At 31.5% G+C, this 12,975-nt stretch overlaps 1 protein-coding gene across 1 annotated transcript in view; it reads right to left on the bottom strand.

Moving 5' to 3' along the window:
• Window positions 1-12,975, bottom strand: part of Casd1 (CAS1 domain containing 1) — a 42,990-nt gene that overhangs the window by 17,823 nt on the left and 12,192 nt on the right. Inside the window, exons 4-10 of the mRNA XM_027955442.2 lie at window positions 10,636-10,680; window positions 9,325-9,387; window positions 6,363-6,407; window positions 5,865-5,988; window positions 4,476-4,690; window positions 2,282-2,704; window positions 997-1,086 (exon numbers count right to left, since the gene is read on the bottom strand). Of these exons, the coding sequence (XP_027811243.1) occupies window positions 997-1,086; window positions 2,282-2,704; window positions 4,476-4,690; window positions 5,865-5,988; window positions 6,363-6,407; window positions 9,325-9,387; window positions 10,636-10,680 (1,005 nt within the window). The remainder of the gene's footprint in view (window positions 1-996; window positions 1,087-2,281; window positions 2,705-4,475; window positions 4,691-5,864; window positions 5,989-6,362; window positions 6,408-9,324; window positions 9,388-10,635; window positions 10,681-12,975) is intronic.

The following is a 12,975-nucleotide window of genomic DNA, read 5'->3' as shown; positions in this document are numbered from 1 at the left end:
TTATTAGTTGTTCAAAACATTACAAAGCTCTTGACATATCATATTTCATACATTTGATTCAAGCAGATTATGTGCTTTATATAAGCAAATACAGCAATACAATAATTTCTTTACTCTAACAGCTGTGTGAATACAGGTTGTTAGGCTCACCTGCAAAAGCATGTTTTATCTGTAAGTTAGCTGGAATGTTACAACCCAGAATGAACACATCTTTATCTAGTCCTACCATATCTAAGGTAGCCACAGATCATGAAAATACTGTCTTTTAAGACACCTAGGAACATCAAAAGGAGTTTGCTTAAGTATAGAAGGATCCTCCACAGTACCAAGGAGGAAATGCTCAGGAAGTATGGTATACCCAATATAGTCTACAATCTCAGTCCATGTGTATCTGGATTCTCTAAACTGAAGAAAGAGAGTTTTGTGCTTTTTTGTTTTGGACACAATAGCTTTATTTTGTTTACTTTGTTTTTTTACGTGGGCTGGGATCAAATCTAGTGCCTCACGCATGCTAGATAAGCTCTCTACCACTGAGCCATGAACTCAGCCTGACAGTTCTAAGCTTCTTAAACTTTAAAAATGTAAAACTAATTGGTAAACTTCACAAACTATAGTGAAGAGTAAAATATAAACTAATTTGTTTACTTTGATAGTTACCTGCCTATTCTTAATAGTTGGTCATCTACAAAGTTTCTTGAAAACCTTGCATTGGCTATTCAATAAGATGACATCAAATAATACCCTGAGATATCAGCTGTTCCTATTATGTTAAGGCCAAGTTAATACAAATCAAGTAAAGTATTGCTTTTCTTTTTAAATTCATTTTGCTTTTAAACTAATAGATTCTCAGAGTAGGAGAATGAGAAAGATTGAGAACTAAAAAGGGTCTCTAACCTGTAGAGAGAAACAAACAAACAAAAAACCTGTATCCCTGAAAAAATTGTTAAACTGACATTATTTCCTATATTTTCTGAACTTAAAATTTAAAATACTCACAGTACTTGCTCCAGAGATGTGATAAATCAAAATCACAAGTTGCATCCAGCCCTTCCACTCATCTGTTTGTTCTCTATTTAATACTTTAGTCTGTAGAAAGGAATCAAAATCTGTTTTAAAATCTACCAGGAAGTAATTATTTGAACAATATATATCAACTATGTTAATAGTTTTCTTATAGTATATAAAGCTAATGCTTTTGTCAAAAGACTCTTGATTATGTGAGTGATGGAGATGGCTACAAATTATTATTTAAAAAGATCTAATAAATTATTTTGAAGTTAAAAAAACTATAAACTAAAAAGATTCTGAATGTTTCTTAAGTTGATCTTTACATTCTTATTAGGTGATCTTTAAACTATGACAGATGTATTTATAAATCTAAAAATGGCATTCAACAATTTATCAAATTTTAGAATTTCAGAGATTAAAAAAAGATTTTACAGTTCTCTTACATTTTACTGACAGCTCTATTATTATAATTTATTTTACTATATACTCTCATTGGAGATGAACACTCGATTAATCATCCTCATTTGAGAGTTATTTTTTTTAAGTTAGAATTAATTTAAGTAACTCATTATTCTGAGGAATGACAGCAATTCTAAATTAGAAAATTAAGCATATTAGGAGTAGTGGCCACATCATCATGTAAATTCTAATTTGTGTGTGTATATGTATATGCATACCCACACACATGCGCGTGCACGTGCGTACAAACACACACACACAAGCATTTGTTAATACAATTTTTTAAATAAAAGAAAATAAAATAGTAGATTCTAGTTAAGCCTTAGATGGGGCTTAAAGACCATTATAAAATCAGAAGTGCTTCTACTTTTCTCCATCCCCAAGTAGGCAAAATAACACTAAGTCATGACTTCTTTTGCACAGGTCATACTTTTCCAACTTTTCAACAATCTTCACTCAACCCTTTGAACTTTCTCCAAACTATTTCAAAAAAATTAAGTTAAAAATCCACTAAGTGGGGAAAGGAACAAAAGATGGAAAGGGGAGATGTTGAAGAATAAAATAGATCAAATTATCTTATATGCATGTATAAATATGTTACAAAGCATTCCACTCTTATGTGTAATTATAATGTATCAATAAAATAAATTATTTTTCTAAGAAAAAATCCACTAAGTAGAAGTACAAAATTCCTTTATCCTCATCTGTATACATATTTGTATATTCTGGCATAATAAGTAATATTACTTCTTTAACCTAAATTTTGGAATGAGATAAGATGGACAGTAGAAACTAAAAAGAGAACGATTCTTACCTCTTTAGTATTTTCATTGTAAAATACTCCCAAAACCAAGATGTAGATAATTGGAATAAAGAAAGACGAATGGGTATAAAACTTGTTTTCCTTCATAAAAAGATTTGCACGGTCACACATGTAGAAGTAAGCCATAATCAGGCCAAGTTTGCAGAAAGATTGTAAAAGTATTTCTAATGGAGATGCAGGGTTATTAATAATATTTTTCTTTTCCTCACCACTTTCCAAATCAGTACATGGCTTATTCTTTCGATGAGCATTACGATGAATTACATAAAAAATTAAATATCCAATAATAGATAAGGTGAAAAAACAAGCAGCTAGTTTCTGTATGAGAGTAAGAGGAGGCTGGGGTTGACAACAGGAACCATCTACAGGCTTCAAAATCTTATTGCAGTACACGTTCATAAGAATCATTGCACTCTGTGAACAAATCAAGTTATTTGGTTATTATCTTGTCAGTGATGTATTTCACATTTGATTTTTCTCCTATGAATATTGCTGAGTTTTCAACACTGAAACCAAAATGGACTGTATATTTTGTAACCATTTCCATAAAAACTCATGCAAATAATGGTATTCCACCAATCTGCAATGAGTAGCTCAGGGTGCTTCAAACTTCTAGGCTATGATCCATGACAAAAAATTCAGTTTATAATGTGACGCAGGAAGCAATTTATAGGAAACGATACCCGTCTTTATTACTTGAAATACACTTTTGATATGGCACTATCCTTTGAGAAAAAGATGGATTTCATGGCTGCCAATTGATCATAACCTTTGGTTAAAAAAATAATGATGAGTCAAGGACCAAAGAATTTTAATTGGCAGACTTTCAAAACAGAACATACCAAAATATTTTAGCATTCCAGTCTTTTGAGGTTAAAAAAAAATGTAAAATAACTGCCATCACAAAATTAATTCTTAGCAAATTATTAATTCTTAGTATTTTAGTAATAGTTTATGGACATTTAGGACTCTGCAGTTTTAAGATTTCTAACGTTAAATAAAATGTGGAATCTTCAACATGGTATGATTATAATAAAAATTTCTAGGTAAGCTGATGAGGTTCTATTTGAAGACTCAAACTCTAGTTTTATGAAAACTTTTATAGTTTAGACATCTGTGAAACTCTTTGAGATCAATTATTTAATTAAGCTTAGCCATTCAAATACTCAATCAAGTGTTCAGAAAAATCTCATCATTTTAGCCCTGGGACTTCAGGAAGTTCGATGCTTGGTACTGTTGTAGGTCCGAGCCTACAAATTCCATAACAAATTTCTTAAAACATTTTTGAAGGAGTCCACAACATCCTTTTTTTTTTTTAAGAGAGAGAGAGAGAGAGAGAGAGAGAGAATATTTTAGTATTTATTTTTAGTTTTCGGCGGACACAACATCTTTGTTTGTATGTGGTGCTGAGGATCGAACCCGGGCCGCATGCATGCCAGGCGAGCGCGCTACCTCTTGAGCCACATCCCCAGCTCCCACAACATCCTTTAAAGTATGGAGAATTATATGTATTTGCAAACATGTATTTTTTGCAGGAGATAAATAGAACCACTGTTTTTTTTTTTTTTTACCAGATACCCAAAGGGCTTATATGACCCTCAAAAAGCTTAAGCACCATTACTTTATTAGAAAAAACAAACACAAAAACACAACTGTTAAATAATCTGTTCTACTACGTATGAAAATTTATAATTATGTGCAGGTTTATTTTCACATTTAATATAAGTCCCTTTCTATTGGTTAGCCTGAATTTGTTCACTGTCAACTCTATACCTTGAATAATGCTTAAAGTATAACAGCTATAAAAAAAATAAAGAATTATTTTCTATATTAAAAACTGTGCTCTTCCCCGAAGTTTAATCTTATAAGCTTAAGGGTTACAGTGAGAAAATAGGGCAGTAGTGAGCTACAAACTTATATCCTCCTTAGAAGATATATTAACAGTGATTAGCACTCAATAAATGAAGTTTCATTTCCTTCCTTCCCTAATTTCTTTTTCTCTTATACTAAAATTCTCACTTATGTGTTCAGCAAGATGAGTCAAAGCAAAATTATTTCCAGATATATCTTTAGCTAGAATAACTATGAGTGATTAAGACTGTAATAAAATATGTATAATCATGTTGTGAGACTATAACCAACCGATGTTATAGTCTCCATTACAGAAAAATATAAGAATTCTTACAGTTTCTCTGCTTGATTCAGGAAGATGTAAGCCATCCAAAGACTCCATGATGGTTTCTTGAGCAATTAATTTGGAAACACTGAACATCTTAACATTTGACTTAGAATTTCTGGTGCTACTATTCAAAATACTGACTGCAGCTTCATTGTAGGCATCTATCTTCTCATTAGTGATCATTTTTCTATTTTCACTTAATAGATCTTCATAAACTGGATCTGTACATGAAACACATTTTTAAAAACAAATTTATAAAATCCCTACCAGTAGAAATTGTGATCATGCAAGTTAGTGGATCATACATTATATTTTGTTCTTAAACTTCAGTTGATAACAGGCACCAAATAATGATTTTTTACATAAAGCTGACCAAGGTTTGCAATAAATTCCCTACCTTACATTTAATTTTTGAGTCAGTCATTAGCTCCCTCATATTTAAAGAATGTTTACTCCTTTTTCCATATACACAGCTTTGAGGAACCATTTTTGTGTTCTAGTATGTCTTAAAGAGTTTAAATTTTTTTATATTGGTAATAAATTAAAACTTGATTATAAAAGATTGCCTAATAAAGAATAGCAGTTAATTTTTTTCTCTTTTCACCTAAACTTTGTTCACATAATTCAAAAGTAATATTGAGGACTCAGGTCTGTCTATTTTCTTGTCATTTATTATAAATAATTTTTTTTTCATTTTAGTAAGAGAAATGCTATGAATCTATGAATAAATAGGAACTGTGGAACAATATCATTGCCCTTTCTTGTTCTTTTCACCTTGACATTCAACTAGAAAGTAATCATAAGAATTTCTGACAAACAACTTCAGTCGTTAAAATATCCAAGGCATCTCATATTGTGTTAGGCATTAAGTAATGGACATTCAATAAATTCCTGAAATGAGCTGACCTAATAACTACTTTCTCTTTAAGAATTTCATTACCAAATATAAAGTAGATGGTGTGAATTTAAATTTACTTGTCAATTTGAAAATGATTTATTTCCAATGACTGTAATGTTATAAAACAGATTTATTAATAGTTTTTTATGCATTTTGCAATCACAATAAATATATTTTGTAAAATATTAAAGAATCAGAGGCAACCAACTTACTTGTTTTGGATTTATCTCTTTATTACATTCTATAGCCATTCTGCCTATTGAGGTTCTTGGAGAATATTTTTTATTTATTTATTATTTATTTATTATATTTTATTAATCTGTTCCTTAAATTAAAAAAAAAACAAAGCAAATAATTAAAGATTATTCTAATCTTGCAAACCTTATTTCAAAGTTTATTCTCATAAAGCAATAATTTTGCTTCTTGAAGCAGGAGATAATAAAGCACATGCCTTAAAATATATACAAAATGACATTTTTTCATTACTGATCTCTTACCTTGTAAGACCCAATAAACATCACTAGTCTTTGCCAATTTTTCTAAAAGCGGTGCTATGGAGGTAATGTTCATTTTATATTGAGAAAGTGCTTCATTGCTACCATTGTGAATCTTGATGGACCACTAAGAAGTAAAAATTAGCATTTTTTCAGTATTTGTCACAGAAAGTTTAAAGTATATAATTTACCTATTGTAAATTTCCATTTTATTTAATATTAGAATAAAATTTGGTAAAATTATTTCATGAAAATAGTTACAAAAAGCTGTTGCAAAATTAGACGTTCAAATATAACACTTCAGAGGAATAAAACTATAGCTATAAAATAATACTGAGATTTAACACTAGTTTACCATTTGCTCAGATTTTCTATTAAAATTAATCTACTATAATACAAATAAGAAATTAAATATAAATACAATCAAGAATTAACTTTTTCTTAGCATGACCTTAAGTCTGAAACAAAAATCATCACGTAGAATAACAGATAAGTACTTACTGTGGCAGCTCCTGCTACAATCACATGGGGCTTTGCAACAGAATCCTAAAGGAAGAAAAACCATTGTAATTATTCTACACCAGTACAGAGACCGAATACCTTTTTCCTCAAAATTTAAGTTCTTCTTCCTCCTAAATGCATTTTAAGTTTCTAGACTTCTTCTCTGAATTCTTGTTATAACAAAGATATATATGATGCCTAAACTCTTACAAGGCTGTGTGGTTATACAGAATGGCAAAACACTTGTTAATTCTTTTGTTGTTCTTAGAAAAAAAAAACACTATTGAAATCTAACATGACCTAATATTATTCTGAATTCTGGGTAAATTGCTTAGAGTAAAGCTTTAGTCAATTATATCAACCAATTAAAAGGTATTCGTGGAAGCCTACAGGGTACACAGTATAAGTGTTAAATAAAATACAAGATCAGTGCCCTAAGGAAACGTAATCTTTTGGGGAAGCTGAATCTAACATGTATTTAATAAATAAACTGATCATTATTAAAGGTTCCATGCAGACAAAAAGGAGAAATCTCTAGAATAATACACTAAGAGTGTATTATTTACAATATGCAGTTATGCTATAATAATATATGTACATATAGTAATATATATAGCATCACGATTATATAATATTTAGTAGTTTACTATTTTCCCTTAAATTATCTCATTTTAATATAGATTCTTACCACCCTATGAAATAGGCACAAAGATATAAAACCTATAAAACAAGGATACAGACTCAGTTATTACTGATCTGTAAGGTTATTGCTAGTGCCTACTAGGAACAGTCAAAAGTTCACTTTTCAACTTTTGAATTTATGTACTTTTCACCACATGAACAACCCAATATTATAATAATGTGTACAAGAAACAATTTAAAATAAGCAAGAAACTTAAAAAGATTTTTTATCTGCCCCATATAAAAAATTAAAATGACAGTTGTTACCTTCCCATTATCAAGATAATAAATGTTCAGTATAGTACTCTAAGAAAATAAAGAATAACAAAATGAATCATTTGTCTTCAGAAATAGGCCCATTTCCAGTCTAGCTTGCTTCATTTTATACCATTACAGAATTTGATAAAAAAAAAATTTCTCATTAAAATGAGATTTCATTAATTTTTCACTAACGAAGGAAAAAAAAAAAAACTTCATCCTCATCCCTGGGTAGTTCCCTTTCTCATTCTTCAGGAAGAATCCCAAGTCTTAAATTCCTCAAACACGTTTTGTTGGTCCTATTCCCCAGCATAAAGTCTAATTCTCAAACTTTACAAAGAAACAATTCATCTAATACATGAGCTCTTGCCTTCTTGCCTCCACTCTTATGACTTCATCTACCTGACAAGAGAGGAAAGAAATGTGTCCCTGTTCCCAACAGCTCATTCCTTATGGTGTTTAAATACTTCTCTTTTCATTTCTAGGGCTATGGTCCATGATAACTTTCAAAATGTCAATTTTGTCTCCCTCTTCCACTCTCCTTCCTTCTCTTAACCTAAAAGTTCAATCATATTTATCCTCAAAACTGTTTCCTTTAATGCTGTCTATTCTTAGTCTTCTTCATCACATGCCTCACCCACAGATTACCTGAAAGAGTATTCTGTCCTTAGTATTCCAATTTCTTTCTTTCTCAAGCATCACCTCAATTTATTATGTTTTGAGTTGTACTTCACCATCCATTTAAACTGCAATTAGAGCTCATTAACAAACTCTGGATTGCCAAATCCTGGATCTTCTTTCTATCTTATCTAGTTTCTAAGGACACACTACTATCTACATTTTATTCCCTCCCCCTCCTACATGTAATATCACAGTTACTTCTCTTTTGTTTTTCTTTCTACCCCTTCTACTATACTTCTCAGAAGCTTTTTATAATTCCACTCACCACAAACTCTTCTCTTAAATTTCTAAATTCTTTACCTTTTCAAATTATTCCATTCAAACAACTTCAAGCATCACTTGAACCAAGACTTCTCAAATCCATCTTAATGGTTGAGCTATTTTCTCCACAATTTACCTTAAGTTCCTCCCACTTTTCAACTATCTCTCTCCATTCTGTTTAAAACTTTCAATGTTCTCTACTACCTTCAAAAGATTTGTTCCAGTGTCCTTATTTCACTAAAAATAACTTAAAGTATTTAGAATAACTAATAATCTAGTATCTGTCTACTTCATTGCTTATCAACTCTTCCCAAAATAAAGTACATAAAAAGAACACCAAAACCAAACATAAATCAAAACAAAAAACCCCAAACCAGACCAAAAGAAAAAAACTGTTGCAAACAAGTAAGAAAAATAAGGTCAACAAAACTGAATATTGTTTATCCATACCAAATGCAAATGTCTCTAGGAAAAAATACAGGTATAGTCAAAAGACTGATCTGAAACTTTATGGAGACTACCACGGAGATTGTAAAGAGGATTTATGAGAATTTAGGGATTTTTCTGAGGTTAACAGCATATTTGCCCTTGTATCTAATTTATCTTCAAAAATTATGAGCTAAAATATACTAGTCTTATCTGCTGGGTCTTCCCTTTAAAAGGGAATAAAGTCTACACAACTAAAAAAGTTTTCTTAAGTACCTGGACATGAGTTTGAAGGACAGTATAGAAAAATGCTCATGTATTAGAAAACATGTATTGTGCAGAAAAAAGATAACTCAGATTTCAATTAGCTGAGTTATCTCAGTAAAAGAAAAATTTCAGTCTAGAAAATCTGGTATAAGCATCATCTGCCTTAGGATTGTAATGGTGATAACAGGGCAAAGACATAGGAGCTACACTTGCTGTTTGTTTTCAGTGAAGTGTTAGCATCAGTCTGGTACAGCTTAATTGCTCTCAAGAAGGTGGGAGAAGTACAGGAGAGTGAGTAAAGGGAAGAAAAACATGGTTGCTCGTGAGTTTTTTAAAAAATTTGGTTGCTCACCCAAAAAAAAAAAAGCCTATATTTGCAAATACAGACCTCAGTCCACACTTTGATACACTGTTTCATAGAACCATTAACTTCTGGATGCCACAGAAAATCCTAAAAGAGAAATGTTAGAAATAAAAAAAAGTACAAAATACTAATATTTCCACCATTGAAAATAAACACTGACAACATTCTCTTAAAGAATACTTAAAAACACCCAGTCTAAAACATCTTCATCTCCTATCTATCTCAAACTTGCAAGAATCTCAAGCAAGTCTCCTCATATGCACTTTCGTTCTCTTCCAGTCTCTACACTTATACCAGAGAAATCTTCAAGAAATTTAAATCTGATCTTGCCACATTCTTATTTAAATATTCAAGGACTTTTAATTGGCCTCAGAATAAAACCCAAAATTCTTTAAAATTGCTAAGAAGGTAGAGAATGTGGCCTCTACCTGTCCCGTTTGACTTTTCTCTTGCTTCCTTTTCCTTGCTCTGTTATAGTTTGGATCTAATATGCTGGCCGGGTACTAAAGGTGTGGTCTCCAGCTAACAATGAACTGAAATCTCTGAAACCTGAACCAAAATAAATCTTTCCTTTATTGTTATTTTCCCCAGGTATTATGTCATAGTGACCATAAGCTGACTAACATGCTAAGTACCTTTTCAGTTCTCTTTCAGCTCCTTGAGTGCTCCACATGCTCCTTTGTCTCTAGAGTTTTCCCATACACTGCTACTTCTACACGTACTGTTTTTAATGTTCGTGGACTCTTCCACTGAGTTTGACCAATCCTACTTATCCTAGAGGACTATGTTAAAACATCTCTTCTTCAAGGAGGAAAACTGTTTTTAATTCTTTGCTCTGTACATTCCTACTTCTCCACTTTTTGTTTCCTGCTATCCTATCCCACCTGTATTTGCATGCAGAGAACTATAATGACCTACAAGTTCCATAGGTGAAGGACATTTACATATATTCTCGGCCTGGGGATGTAGCTCAGTTGGTAGAGTGTCTGCCTCACATGCACAAGGCCCTGGATTCAATCCCCAGCCCCGCAAAAAAAAAAAAAAATATATATATATATATATATATTCTTTTCTTGACATTAATCCTGTATACATATTCATTTCAAATTATCATACAAGGTTATTTTCTCCTGGATAAAAATTTGAGAGATAAATAATAAATGTTTATTACATGAAACAACTTACATAAAACATTTATTCCAATTACTGTATCAACTCTCAAGAATACACTTAAATCTATTTAGTATGTATAAAGCACTAGTTGATCTACAAATAAACTGACCAATGAATATGGCTTCAACATTATACACTTAGCTTACTAGTATAGAAACTTACCACTTTAACTGATGCAATCTTGTCTTCAAAAGGAATGTTTTCATGCTGCCATTTAAAAAAGGAGACAACAGAGAAGTTTGTTGTATAGGTTAAACTTGTGTAAATAATGTTCCCTTTAGCTGCTTTTGTTGATCTATTTTTATATACCAATTCTCGGTTATCTATATGTTCAACTTGAAAGGACAAAACAAATAAACAACAACAACAACAAAAAGTACATAACACACCAAAAAAGTAGGGGTTGAAGGCATAGCTCAGTGGTACAGCACATGCTTTAATAAGGGCAAGGTCCTAGATTCAATCCCCAGCACCAAACAAACAAAACAAAACAAAAAAATGACACCAGTTGTTTATGTGCAATTTTCAACATCTAAGATGTGGATAAGACAAAACTTGAGCTAAAAACAAGTAGATGCATGAACATACCTATATAAATTATCTTTCTGCCAAACCTGCTATGAATCTAATTAAGTACTAGTATTACTATCTGTAGCAGAAACAGACTGCTTTCCTACATTGCCTAAAACCCAGCCAGTTAGTCAAGGCCATGATTAGTTTTGGCTAATGCAATAAGGCCCGATGTGATGTGGGTCACTTCCAGGCTGAATTTCCCAAAACAGAAGGTAATTCCTCATTTAGTGCCATGTATTTTAGATGGGCTGGCAAAAGGCTTTGTTCCACACAAGTCATTCAGGGATTGCTGCTATTGGAATTTTTTACCATTTTCTAGTGTACTTTGGAACTAGCTCACCTGACTTCAGAGACTGAGGAGGCTGAATGCTCCAGAGAATACCAGGTATTAGAAATTCCAATAGCAGAAATCCCTGAATGACTGTGTGGAACAAAGCCTCTTTTCAACCTATGAAGAACATGTAGCACTAGGTGAGGAATCATCTTGCATTTTGTTCAGATTGTAGTTTGTGGCTAAAGCAACATTTCAGTCCATTCCCAATGACATATTAGTAATGGGCCCTGATTGAACAGGAATAGATGTACATGACTCTAAGTTATGAGAGGTTTTACTTTGAAAACAGGAGATAAATATCCATTTGTATAACAAAATTAAAATTTGGAGACTACAACTTCTTGTTATCAGGCAGTCCATACAAAGAATGGAAATCCTTTCAGAGTTAGACATCCTGGGAGGGTGGGAGTAGGGGTGGTCAATAAGAAGTAAATTCTGTTTCTAAAAATAAGGTTGAAATGTTTTCATTAATTTAATCAAATAATATTTAAATTTATTTTCTCTATGAAATAAAGTTTACTTTTATCAATTGACTTTTAAGATTCTTGTTGATTCTCTTAAAGCTTCATTTCCCCCAAAAAATCTTGGGACCATTAAGTTAATGAAAGGTTAAGATTTGGCATATGAAAAGCATTTCCTTGATGGAATAAATCTGGCAAACTAAACCAAACAATATCACTCTTTGTTCTATCCCATCCCCTATCTTTCAAATAAATTCTCTTCAGAGAAGTGTGTTGTTTTTCCTTCTTTTGCATACTTTGATTAATTCAACTCAATCTCTTTCTTCCTTTCCTTTACTATTTTAATATCTGATATATAAAGTTGCAAAGTAAAGTAAAAAGCAAATACTCATGAATCCACGATACAAAACACAGCATTACCAATACAATGACCTGCCTGTGTAGTTCACTACCTGTCTTAATTCCTGGCTTTGTCAAAAGAACTCCACTGTCTTTAATTTTGTGTTATACTTTATTATATTGCTTTTATCATGTATATATGCATCCCTAAACAATACAGTGTTTAGTGCTGTTAACTTTCCAACTTTTAATTTTGAAAAATTTTAAAGTTATAGCAAAGTAGGCAGTTAAATAAACACCTAAAACCCTTTGGCAATGGGTTTTCCTATGTCAGTTCCATCTCTCTCCCTCTCTATATACGCAAAGAGTTATTCTCTTTTCCTGAACTATATAAAAATATATTGTAGACACCATAACTCCATATTGTTGGCATATAAATATGCAATAATTTTTCTTGTTGACTTTATTTACTAGTGCTGGGGACTGAACCCAGAGCCCTGTGTATGAAAGATAAGTGATCTTCCACTGAGTACATATCCAGCCCATGCAATTAATTTTTAACAACTTCATTAAAGCATTACAACTAATGTTTGTACATTCATCTTGTAATCAGCTACCTTAAAATCTTTATTACTTCTAGTAAATTTTCCATATATTCTTTGGGTTTTTCTATGTAGATAATTGTATCGTATGGACTCTTGAGTTTTCTTTCTTTCTAATGCTTAATTTTTATCTTTCTTCAGTTAACTCTTCTAATACAATATTGAATAGAAACAGTAATAATGAATATCATCG

Source organism: Marmota flaviventris, chromosome 1, assembly GCF_047511675.1.
Source record: "Marmota flaviventris isolate mMarFla1 chromosome 1, mMarFla1.hap1, whole genome shotgun sequence".
Lineage (NCBI taxonomy): Eukaryota > Metazoa > Chordata > Mammalia > Rodentia > Sciuridae > Marmota > Marmota flaviventris.
The sequence above is the reverse complement of the archived record's forward strand: the minus strand, read 5'-3'. Positions and strand labels throughout refer to the sequence as shown.